General features: G+C 53.8%; 1 protein-coding gene across 2 annotated transcripts in view; it reads right to left on the bottom strand.

The window, feature by feature from the left end:
• Positions 1–9,703, bottom strand: part of TSPAN15 (tetraspanin 15) — a 48,786-nt gene extending 39,083 nt beyond the window's left edge. Inside the window, exon 1 of one of the 2 annotated variants that reach the window (XM_044239671.1) lies at positions 9,449–9,703. In XM_044239671.1, coding sequence (XP_044095606.1) covers positions 9,449–9,544 — 96 coding nt within the window. In that variant the 5' untranslated portion in view covers positions 9,545–9,703. The remainder of the gene's footprint in view (positions 1–9,448) is intronic. The other variant, XM_044239670.1, reaches the window with a different exon arrangement.
• Positions 9,704–12,612: the final 2,909 nt, after the last annotated feature.

The following is a 12,612-nucleotide window of genomic DNA, read 5'->3' as shown; positions in this document are numbered from 1 at the left end:
ATGGTGCACTAACTCCCAGCGCACAGACACTGTCCAGATTGTCCAGGAGGCTGGGGAAGTTTCAGCACATCACTCAGGATTCACACAGAGAGAAAGGAGGCTTGGAAACCGGCCAGTCTGGTCAGGGTTCCCTCACAGGCACCCCACCAGAGCTGTGGCTTCCGCTCCAAGCTGCACGTTAGAATCATCTGGAAATGTTTAAAGAGTTGAGGTGCCAGGGCACCTGGGTGGCACAGTGGGTTAAGCCTCTCCCTTCAGCTCAGGTCATGATCTCAGGGTCCTGGGATTGAGCCACGCATCCGGCTCTCTGCTCAGCAAGGAGCCTGCCTCCTCCTCTCTCTCTGCCTACCTCTCTGCCTACTTGTGATTTCTCTCTCTGTCAAATAAATATATAAAATCTTAAAAAAAAAAAAAAAAGTGGAGGTGCCTAGGTCCCACCCCATACTCACTGTGTCAACTCCGAAGATGGGGCCTGGCAGGTACGTGCAAAATCCTCCAGGGCCAGAAGCCTCAAGCCAAGTCAAGGCCCACTGATCTAGAAGGTCCTTTCGACCTCAGGAAGTGACCCAGACTCACAATTTGGCACCAGCCCAGGAAGCCAGCATCCCACTCCACTCCAGCTAGGAGACTTGGCCCCAGACTGTAATGGGGTAGCCCTGGGGGTTGGCCTCTGCCTTCAGCCAAGCACGCAGAGCCCATCACAGCACCCAGAATGCTATGGGTACACAGGAATGGGTGTCTGGCCCCAAGCTCCTCCACGGTCCCACCACACTGCCCCCAGCACAGCCCATCCTCTGGTAAGGGACCAGAGACAGCAGAGAAAGCCTCTGTGACTGGTCCAAGGCCACACACAGTATCCTGGGAGGCTCTCCCAGCAGGAAGGAGGGGGGCTCTGAGCCCCTCAGTCTTGACCAGCCCAAAGCTCTTTCCCTTCCCCTCCATGCAAATGTTTACTTCCCTGCAGGCCAAGATGCAAATGCCTCCCTGGGTGAGAAAGCCGCCTTGGGAAAAAATTAAATACAACACTGCAGGCACTTGCCACAGTGAATAGTTCTGGTCTGGAGGATGGATGCAAATGTGGGGTCGTGCCTGTCACTTCCCTGGTGAGGGCTTCAGTCTCCTCAGCTGTAAAACACAACTAGTACTCCTGTCTGGCTGGCTCCCATGGTTGTTCTGAGGATCCAAAAAGGTGAAAACGAAGTGTTGGTGAAGCAGGCAGCAGAAGGCATCCCTCCCATGCCCTCCAGCACCCCCTGACCAGCACCCCTGGAGCACAGGGCTCCTGCCCACTGACGCCAGCACCCAGCGTCCACACTGAATGCTTACTGCAAAGACACTCCACGAGGAGCCCCGCAGGCATGACCCCGTCTGCCTGGCCCCCGTGGGATGTACAAAGTTCTCCCCTTCCCGCTGATGAGGGAACTGAGGCCCAGAGAGTGGTGGCTGATCAGGCAGCCCATCACTCTCGTTCCTCACCCATCACCCGAGTGATGGTCTCCTAATCTGCTACCAGAGGAGCTGGGTCTCCATGGCCTCCAGGCCCAGCCTCCCCTGGGGTAGATCTGACCTCCGTGTCCAGACCCAGCCATCTCCCCCTGCTGTGACTGCCCTCCCTCTCCTGAGGCTCGTCTGTCCTCCTCTCTGTGCTCCTCATTGTCCTCCAAGCCCCCTTTCTTCCTCTTCCAAGTCGTCCGAAGCTCCTCTATAACCCAGGCTGCCCAGGGGGATGGGAAACGAACGGTACATGCCTTCTGTCTGCTGCTGCCCACTTCAGCTCCATCCTCTGCCTGGACTGACCCTCTGGGTGGGGAAGATGACAACTTCGTCGTCTCCATTTCCCCTCCCGGCCCAGGCCTAGCCTGGAGCTGGACAAATGCCCCATGTTGACTCCCAAGGGTGGTGGAGGGCACCTGGTGCAACCCCTTCCTTTCAGCAGGGAGGAAAGCCACCAGACCCCACGCGCGGCAGCTGCCTCTGGTTCTCAGACTTGGTGGCCAGTGAAACAATGCCTATCGTTCAGAGAGGATGAGGAGCACCACTCCGGGATTCCCGCCCCCACCCATTAGCCTTTCCATCTGGGGGATGGCGGTCCACCCTGTAAATGGGACTGCCACCGTTCCCTGGGAACAGAGGCCTGCTGTTTGGCTGTCTGTGCAGCCAGGAGGGATGGCCCCTGTAGCGCCACAGAGAACTCAGGCAGCAGCTTGGAACTCAGCCTCCGGCTTGGTTCTGCCCAACCTTTGCCCTAGGATCTGGTTACCTGGCCTTGGGCTGGGCTGGGCTGGGGCGTAGAGAGAGGAGCCAGCCCTGTCCCCTGAGAGGCTGTCACTCACTGGGTGCTGGCAGAGAGCTCAGGGAAGCTGCAGACATTCTGTGATGGGGGCGGGGCAGGTCAGCAGCTCCCAGGAGGCTCTAGCGGGGATACTGAGGCAACAGTGGCCAGACAGTTAGGTCTGGGCTCCCCGTAGGGATGGCAGTGGCCACTTGACTCTTTCCATCCCCAAGAAGGGGGACCCATGATCAGAGCAGAAACAAGAGGAGGACAGGAGTTGTGGAGGGACAACTTTATTAAATCCTAGCTAGGTACAGTGGGTGATGTAGGCCTTGACCCTGAGTTCTGCCTGACACCTGTCTGCCATTCCCTGCCATGGGGACACACTGCCCCGGGGCTCCTGGAAGTACTTCTCCCGGCCCCATTGCCCCAGGTGCTGGGACCAGCGCTCAGCCTTGTGGGACACTTCTGGGACGGCCTCTGCCTGGATGTGCATGCCCATGACGTGATAATTTCTGCTGGTGCACGGCTAAAGCCCGGGAACTGAGGGGTGGGAAGGACACACCCCCGAGAAAGGCCAGACGTGCACCCACTGGGTCAGACTTAGCCCAAGGCTAAGTCACAGACATCTGCTCTAGGCAGACAGAGCATTCCCAGTAGAAAGTAGCCTCCTCTAATAAGACAGACTCCAGAAGGTCTCCCATCTTAAGCCCCAGCAACCCCCCACCCCCGTGAGCTCTGCAAGACCCCCCCACAGGGACGCAAGGCCCTACAGGGTGCCTTTGCATCTCTCCTCTTGCAGAAGCTTCCCCAAGGCCTCTAGTGTGTCCAGAGATGAGAAGTATGGAAGGCTCAGAGAGGTGGTCCTTTACCCAGGGTCACAGGGCTGCAGAAGCAGCCCTTGGTCTATGTCTCTAAGGTCCTGACAAGGAAACTTCCAGTTTCAGTAACCCGGACCCAGACTCCTCATATGGCCAGACCCTGCCACCCTCTCCACCCACAACCTGGCCCTTCTTAGGCTTCCACATCTGCTTCAACCATGCTGGCCTACCCCTGGGCCTTTGTACTGACTACTCCCTCTATCTGAGATGCTCTCTACAGGCCTTTTTTATGACTGGCTCCCTCTCATTCCATGGACCTCCGCTGAAATAACAGCTTCTCATAAACTCCTTCCTTGACCACACCATGAAAGAAGGAAGATTCATCTCCTCCCCTTGCTCCCTAATTTCGCCTTTAGCACCAACCACAAGTTACGTTTCCTTACTGGTGTGTCTGTCTTCTAAGGTCCAGACTAAGTCTGTCTTGTTCATAGCTCTTTCCCAGGAAACACCACAGAGCCTGGCCTACACACTAGGCATCAAATAACTATTTGTGGACTGAATGAGCAAAGAACCACCTCCACCCCGGAGGGCACAGCAGGTCAGGCTGGACTCCCCGCCTTCCATTAAGATGCAATTCAAACCTTCTCACAACCACAGGTTCTCTCTGGGCAAGAGATTAATCTCAATCTCGTGTGTTCTGGACTGACCCAGAAGACCTCCTTCCCCCTGTACATGGAGCCAGCCGGTACAGAAATGTCATTATCAGTCTCTTATCTGGTTTACTCTGAGCCCCAGCCCAGGCCAGCACTGTGAGTCACCAGAGAGGTGAGGCACCAGCCTGGGTAAGGACAGGTTGTTACTCCTGCGTCCTGGGAACAAACAGCCAAAGACAGGGAGGTCCCAATCCCTTCCTACAATTTCAAACAACGCCTCTCTTGCAGGAAGAGAAGGAAGGGCCCAGGCTCAGAACCCTAATCTAAGGGCAAAGAAACTTGCTTGAGACCTTAGTCTGCTCGTCTGTGAAATGAATGCACTGGAAGGTTCTCCAAGCACCTTTCAAGTCTGCCTTCTCTTCTCTGGATTTGGAAGGCCCCTCGGGTAGGCTGGGAGAAGGCACCCTAGTCCCAGTGCTTCCAGATCCTCTCTGACAGCCCGTTAGGCCTGGTGGCTGCTTCTCCAGGAGGAAGTCACTTTTTGCTGAATTTCCCGGTTTTCTCTTTGCAATGCTTGCCTAGAACAAGAGGAAAATGGACCTGCCTGAGGATTCAAGCACAATAATAACTTTTTAAATGCAGGAAATAAAGTATGTGCCTATAGGTATGAGGAGATGTCCCAGATGTGTGTTTATCAGCGTGTAACATGGGTGCTCGCCCAGGGCCAGTACAAAGGTGACATCCACTGTCTTCGATGTACTCACCTGAATTACCCAGAGTGTTTTTTTAACTAAACACACATATTATTTTCACAAAGACAATAAGGCTCTTTTTGAAAGTTAGAAATTCCTGCTAGAAACTGAATCTACTTTTTCTTTTTTTTTTTTTTTTTTTTTTTGGGTCTGGCTTCTTCCAGTGCTTCACCAAGAGGCCAGGGGCAGGGCTCCTTCCAGAAATGTTATCCTCCACCCACACCTTGGGCCCTCACAGCAGGGAGAAGACCATGGGGGCAGGGGGAGGGCTGCTGAAGGCTACTGAAACCCTAGCCGGTCAGGCTGCGTGGGTCCTGCTCTTGGTCCGTCCCAAACTTGCTATGGGGTCTAGAGCAACTCCCTTCCTCTTTCCAGGCCTGTTTTCCTCGGGGAAAATGAGAAGATCTCTCGAGAGGGAACTTTAAGGACCCTTCAAATTTTCAGTCTATGGGTCTTGAGTTCTTAAAAAAACAGAGAGGAGGGTGGGAAAAGATTGGCTAATCCTTAAGTAGCTGATGTAGTGTTTATGCTACTGGGCCAGGCACTGCTGTGAGTTCTTTCTGCATATTCCTCCATTTCGGGGTCTCAGCGAATCTCCAGATCACCCACTTTACAGATGAGGCAATGGAGGCACATGGAAGCTAGCGGCTGAGTGACTCAGCTGATAAAATACCAGAGCTGGGATTTGAACCCAGGCAGCCTATCACAGGGTCCACACTCTTAAGCATTAAATTACAGGAAAACATAAAACACAGGGCATGCTCTAATAACGGGGTCCATCCTTGGAGAAGGCAAGGAAGAGTTAACACCGCCTCTGGTACTTATGACCTCCCCCACCTACCCATGCCCACTTCCTTCCCACTCACCTACCCCGCCCCAAGTCCTTTTCTTCCTGATTAGTCAACATCCCCCAGCCCTGACACTCTTTTGTACTCGACTAGAAATCCTACCCCACTGTCAAGGCAACAGGCTGATGCTTTCTAGAGGGCCAGTGCCTTCCGTGATCAGCCCAGGCTGCTCTGCAAATTCAAGGCCTCAGCAAAGCCACCCATGGTTGGCCATACACCCAGCTCATGCCCTCATCCCAGGGCCCCCACCTCAGATCCTTGCTCACCAGATACAGGCTGGAACTTGACCACCCCAGCGCAGCAAGCCTTCCCCAAGCCTTCACCCTGCGGCCGGCCCCAAGAGCAGCACTTGGAAGAGGATATGAACAAGCTACGCCCCTGACCTCCAGAAGCCCAAAGTCCAGCAAGGAAAAACAGTCATGTAAACGGATCTCTAGGATACTCTGTGGTCAGTGCTAAAATTAGAGGTGCGTCCCCTGTGGGCTGAGGGCACATGTGTCAGAATGATTCACGCTCCATGCGGGGAAGAGGAGGCTGTGGTGCCGCTGGGTGAGCTCATTCCTTGTGGACTTACCAGAAGGAGCTTGGAACTGGGGCTGAGGAGGGCCTGAGGAGGGCCTGAGGAGATACTCTGAAAACAAGAGGAACCCCAGATGTGGGACAGGAGATCATGTGAGGGGCTCAAGGTCATGGTTATACTGGGTCATAGACTGAGAAGATGTTCCCATTGCTCACACCCCTTCCCATCCTCTCCATTGCAGCCAGGAGCACATCTGGATGGTGCGAGTCTGTCTCCCAGCCTCGCAAAGATTTGCCAGCCTGCCTTTTGAACACAGAACTCAGGTCCACAGCCTGCATCACCCACAGGATCCAGCCAGGATTTGAGAACGTTTTGTTTTCCCTGCGCAATTTACTGTTACAGTTACACGCTTGTGTCAGTGCTGTATGTCAGTTTCCCGTTGGCAGGGGTGATAGAGATCCTTTTAAAAAATAATTTAAGATTAAAAAGTGAGTCAGTTTAAAGTAATGGAGCAAATAAAACTATAATTTGTATAAACTCTATGTAGGGCAATTTTTTTAAAAAATCAAAATTTTCAATGCACCTACAAAACCAGCCAAAGCAGTACTATGCTAGTAGATACTCTGACTATGATCACTGCCAGAGGGAGGGGGAGGTGACCGGAAGTGGGCACAACGGGTAGGGGGCTTCTGGCTTCTGCTCCATTCTAGTAGTTGATCTGGGGGCTGATTATACACATCTGTTCACTTTGTAAAAATCCGTCAGGCTGCATACGCTTATGACAGGTGCATTTCTGTGTGTATATTGTACATTCGTGTATCCTTTAAACCCACTAGTTCTCCTTCAAGAAAGTACCCTGCAGATATACACACACATGTGCAAAATAATACATTCAAACCTCTTTGCTGCACTGCTGTTTGAAGTCACCAGAGATTGGAAACAACCTGAGTTCCCCGGTGGGGGGCTGATTGAATGACTTCAGGCACCAACAGTGAGCTCTGTATAGCCATTGGACAGAAGGAGGCGGCCACTGCCAGAGCTCTGAAATTCACATGGACTTAAACGTAAGTCAAAAGGTAAGGGCAGAGCTGTGTATCTTCTGCTCCTCTCTAAGGGGAGGGGGAGGTTATATAATGCGTGCACGTGTCTGCGCCTAGGGCACCCTACGGCTAGGAGGCTATCTTCGAAATAAATGATAAGAAACTGATCAGAGATGTTCCCTCTGGGCAGGGCTGGCCAGGGGAGAGGAGCAGGCGGGTCTTGTCACTGATGAGGACTCTTTGGGACTTTAAAATCCTTGCATTTCCTATTTGATAAGACTGAAAGCAGGAAGTCTTACAGAAGGTATGAGGGTATGCTAAAACTTAGAACCCCGCCCAAACCTGAGTCTGAGATGAAGGTGTTAGTACTTTGGGCTTATAAAGCAAGTAACCCTCAGCCCCATTCCTCACCCCAAGGGATGGTACCAGAGAAAATGGGCCTTCCAATAAGGGGTTTCCAATCAGGAGGAAGGCCAGTCTAGGAAACCATTACTTCCTCACACTGGGCCTCTACCCTGCAGTGAAAATCTGGCCCCTAGAGCTGCCCTTGCAGGGTTGGCAGGTGGCTGAGTTCTTGGCATGGGTAGGGAGGTTTTAAGCAGAAATATTTCCAGGGATGGAAGTCCAGGATTTGGTAAGGCAAGCTCAGTTGGCTGGAGAGGAAAGATTCCAAGTTCTGAAACCCACCCGGCCCCAAGAGAAGCAAAGCAAGGGCTAGTGAGTTGTCCCCTCCAGGCCACGGGAGACAGTGACAGAACAAGATCCTGACAATCAAGTTCAACTGTAACTGTAGGACTCCCTTTTGTACAGCACTAGTCTCTTCCACATGTCACTCTCTTCCCATATCACTAACACTAAAAACACTCCGGTGAGGTGTGGGGCAAGGTACCAGTTACCCATTTTATAGATGGGAAAATGGAGATGCAAGGGGATTAAGAGATCGGTCACGGATTACACATGGAGAGAAGGGGTGAAGCCAGAAACACAGCCCCTGCCTTCTGACTCCCGGTTTTCCCTTATCTTCAAGGGGCAGGCAAAGAATCCCAGAATCAGAACCAAGGGGCCTGGGAGACCATCAGGCCCAGCAGTTGACAATCCTGATTACAAACTAGAATCACCTGGGGAGCTTAGCATACTTCTCTAGAATGGCAAGTCACTTAACAGCCCTGAGGTCCCAAACAAGGAAGTGACTTGCCTAAAGTCTCCCAGTGAGTCAAAAACAGAACAAGACTAGAATCTGGATCCCTTGCCCACCAGGCAAGGCTGTATCCATAGCGGAGTCAAATGGAAAGTGAAAGCTGTTATCAGACAGATCTAGCTATTCCTGCTAACAGAATAGATGCAGGGATGGTCTGAAGAGAATACAGTGTGTATATGCTTCAGGAGGGATGAGAGCCAGAGATCTCCCCTCCAGTCCCCAGACAAGCCTGCCCTGTGGCTCGTGGGGGCAGGAGACGATTCTACAGTGGCAAGTCTGGAGCTGACCCATAGAAATATGTTCTCATTTCTAGGTGCAGGTCCAGCCTAGTCTGAAATCTTCAGAAAGGAATCACTGTCCCGTGACAGCTTACCAGGAGGGCTCAGCTTCCCAGTCAATAATAATAATAATAACAATAATAATAATAACAACAACAATAATGGCTCACACTTCTTAAGCTCCTCGCTGGTCCCGCCCGGTGCTGAGCACTGTACTTGGCCTACTTCATTCAATCTCCACACCCATCCTTAAAGTTGAATATAATTACTGTTTCTATTTGCAAATGAAGAAACTATGGCCTAGAGAGTTTAAATAACTTCCTCAAGATCACTCAGCTAGAAAGTGGTAGCGGCAGGATTCGAAGCCTAGTTCATGGCCAACCACCAACACCCTGCCGCCCAGCAATACACAAGAGGGAAGGCTCAGCGGCTGCGGAAGTTACCGGATATCCAGGAGCTGCTGGAGACCTCCCCAGACATGACCTGGTGGAACCCTCCCAGCTACTCCGCGGACAAGGTACGCCCATCCTCCTTCCACCGTGGACGAAACCGAGGCATAGTAGGGAAGCATCTCGCTCCGGGACGTCTGCAAGTAGCTAGTGGGAGTCCAGGTTTCCCCGCCCAATCCGGACCACAAAACCAGACCACTTCTTCCCCACAAGCTGACGCGGAGGCAAACTCCATAACGCCCGTAACACCCGGCGGGGCGGGTGCGCAGGCGGGCGCGCTCCACACGGTAACCACGGCCTAGCGCACCAGCCAATACGCACCAGACGCGGAAAACCAACGCTCTGGGCAGGTGCACACAGGTGAGCCACGGAGCGCTCCTGTGTGGTTGTCAGCGCGTAGTCAACGCTCCGGACCCATCTGCTGCTGAAATTCAGGCTGAGCCTGGGCGCCAGAATTTCCTGCTTCCCAGGGAGAGTGGGACGAGGAACCAGGCGTGCACTCCCCACGCCCTCCTCGGAGCAGCCAAGTCTAGACCCTACCCGGGTACGGCGTGGGGGCGGTCCAGGGAGTGTCGGCACCACAGTCCCCCATCTCAGGGTCTCCCTCGGTCACTCACCCAGAACACCGTGGAGTAGACGACCAGCGAGAACTTGAGCCAGAGGTAGGAGAGGCGCGCGCAGTAGCGCACCTGCTCGGAGTCCCCGCGGGGCATCCTGGGCACTCTCCGCGGGGCTCCGGGGCTCCGGGGCTCCCGGGCTAGGTCCCTCGCCTACAACAGCCCCACCTGCGGCTGCCAGCCCGGCCGCGCGCCCCGCCACCCTCGCGCGCTCCGGGACTGACATGGGCTGGCGGCAATCACAGCCCTGGCCGGGACCAGTCCGCCCAGCGGCCAATGGACGCGAGGCCGCGGCCCAGCCTCTGGAAGAGGGCGGGCAGGGGGCGGAGCCGTGGTCCCGGACCCGCTGTAGGCGTAGGGAGGGGAGGGGGCGAGGGTATGCAAACGAAGTCCTTTGCGGCTGTGGAGACGCCTGTGCTTCGGACGCGGAGCGGGGCGTGGGATAGTATGCACAAAGGCGCGCCGGGGAGAAAGCCGGCCCACCTAATCGGGGGTACGTAGAAATGCGTGCTTTCCATTGTTGGCAAGAGGGAAGACTGTGGGAAGGGGGCAGGAATTAACAACCGCTAAGGGGCTAAAAAGTGTGCAAATGAATGTGCGAGCCGGGAACGGAATAAAGGTGGAGCTGCTCAGCCTGAGGGGGTGGAGGACCCACTTTCGTTAGGAAGGTGTGACAAACCAGGATGGGGCTAAGGGGTCCCCTTGGAGCTGGGGCCGCGAGTTTCCCCAACTAACCTTTTTCCAAGTCTCCGGGAACCCCCTTCTCTGAGGCCGGTGGAGATCCCAACCCTGCCCCCGCCCCCCGGGCCTCCTCCTCTGGGAAGCCCTCCGACCACACATCCTCAGGCCAGGTCAGTGGCCCTGGCCCTTGCAGCACACTCGCAGCCGTGGTCTGACCCAGCCTCTCCTCTCCAAGCGTTTCCTCTGCCTGGGGTCAGAGGCTGTCTTCCACTGGCCCAACTTGACTCAGACGCTGTTTCAGGCTGAGCTCATCCTGGGGCTTGGGAGTCCGACAATCGTTTGCGGCATTCAGTTATTAAATATGTGGCCCAGGGGGCTCCTGGATGGCTCAGTGGGTTAAAGCCTCTGCCCTGTGGTTCAGGTCATGACCTCAGGGTCCTGGGATCGAGCCCCGCATTGGGCTCTCTGCTCAGCGGGGAGCCTGCCTCCGGCTCCTCTCTGCCTGCCTGTCTGCCTACTTGTGATCTCTCTCTCTCTGTGTCAAATAAATAAATGAAGTCCTTAAGAAAGTAAATAAATATGTGGCCCAGAGGTCGAGATCAAGGCAATGCTGGGGGCATTGGGGTCCCTGGTGGTGACTGCAGGAATGGCACCCGGGTCTAAGTCCCCTGCCCTGGACTACCAAGCCTCCCATATACACACACTCCCAGAGTGAGACAGATCTCCAGACAGACCAGGCCCACTCCAGACCCCAGGGCTCTGCCCTAGAAGAAAGTCAAGTTGGGATATGGAGTGTTGGAGAGCAAGAATGTCCTGTCCCCTTCAAGGTCCTTCTACCCAGACTAAGAATCAAAGTGACATGAGACAGATTTACAGGAGGAAATCATATGAGGACATATGAGGACTCCAGATAGATGTGAAAATTCCAAAGACAGGCAAAATGAGGTACATGTGTCATTCTGAACTAAGGAGAAAAGGTTAGGGGTCTGGGACTTCAAAGAAGAAATGCAATTCACAGGAAGATGAGAAAGAGTAAATGTTTGATAAACAGATATTTGCTGGGTCCCCACCGTGGAAAAGATGCAACACAGAGGACTTGGCTCAAACAGGCCTTGCTAGGTTCCTCCCTTTTTACCATACCTAATTTTATCATTATTACTATTATTATTATTATTTAGAGAGAGGGGAATAGACAGAGGGAGAAGAGAAGAGTAAATCTTAAGCAGGTTTCATGCCCAGTGTGGAGCCTGATGGAGGACTCGATCTCACAACCCTGAGATCATGACCCAAGCCGAAATCAAGAGTTGGGGGCTCAACCGACTGAGCCACCCAGGCGCCCCTACCTTGCCTACTTTGTATCATAATGTGATTATCTGTGTCTTCCTGGAGAAGATTCTCCATCTAAATTTTTTTCAGGCCGTTGAGGGGGGGAGGTAAAGAGCTTTTCCTGAATATGCTGGGCTTTGATGGTTCTCAGTTCAAAATAACCTTCGTGCCAAAGTGGCCCCTCTTGGGGCAGCCTGCCCTTGGCCCCTGCCGCTGGAAGGCAATGCCTTGCCCAGAGAAGTAAACGGAATTCAGTCTCTGGGTACAAATGGAGCGAATCCTGCACAGGTGTTTGTGTTGGGCAGGGATGCAGAACCAGGGACAGCTGCACACTGAAAAGGGTAGCCAAGGGCCACAAAGACATCCTACTAATGTGTTAAAAGTTGTCCTTTGAGGAGGAGGACACCAAGTCTTTACCCTTCTTTGGGGGACTAGCTTCCCTGCCCTAGCCTTGCAGAGCTCACCTTACACCCTCTCTTTGAGGTACTGGTCTCATCCCTCCGCTCCCCCGGGGGCCGTCCATCTCCCTCTCCCTGGAGGAGAGCCTAGCCAAGGAGGTTTTCTTTCCAGTTGTGTTAGCCTTTGTTTTGGCATCTAGCTAGCTGCACTTCCTATTCTATTTCAAGTTTTCCCTGGTGACAAGCCAACTGGAGCAGCCCCTCTGGGCTCTCCCTGAGCCCCTGTAAGTAGTGCCCCAAGAAGGGGCTGGGACAGCCATACGGGGAGCCTGGATTTCTTTGGGACAAGCACACCATTCCCTGGGCTCCTGGGCACCTTTGTTGCCCCCCCCACCCCTAACCTGACCCCAAGTACTGTGGGCTGCCCCCAGTCGCATCTGCAAACACTGAGACCTCAGAAAAAGTGACCCCTTATTTGTAACTTTTCCTTCTTTTTGCCAGGAGCTCTGGGCTGGGGGTTAGCCTCCTAGGGCCGAAACTCGTTTTGCCATGAATTTTCAGAGAAACTGTTAGAATGTGCGGTATAGATCGTGTGTCTACAGATCTGAGTGCGACCTTGGCTGCCGTTTACAACCACCTAGTGAGTTTTAAGCAGATGCCAAGGGGTGCCTGGGTGGCTCAGTCAGGTGAGCGTCTGCCTCTTGGTTTCTGCTCAGGTTGTGATCGAAAGACGGAGCCCCACATCAAGGCTCTACAATC

The sequence above is a fragment of the Neovison vison genome, chromosome 2 (genome assembly GCF_020171115.1).
Source record: "Neovison vison isolate M4711 chromosome 2, ASM_NN_V1, whole genome shotgun sequence".
NCBI classification, from domain to species: Eukaryota; Metazoa; Chordata; class Mammalia; order Carnivora; family Mustelidae; genus Neogale; species Neogale vison.
The sequence above is the reverse complement of the archived record's forward strand: the minus strand, read 5'-3'. Positions and strand labels throughout refer to the sequence as shown.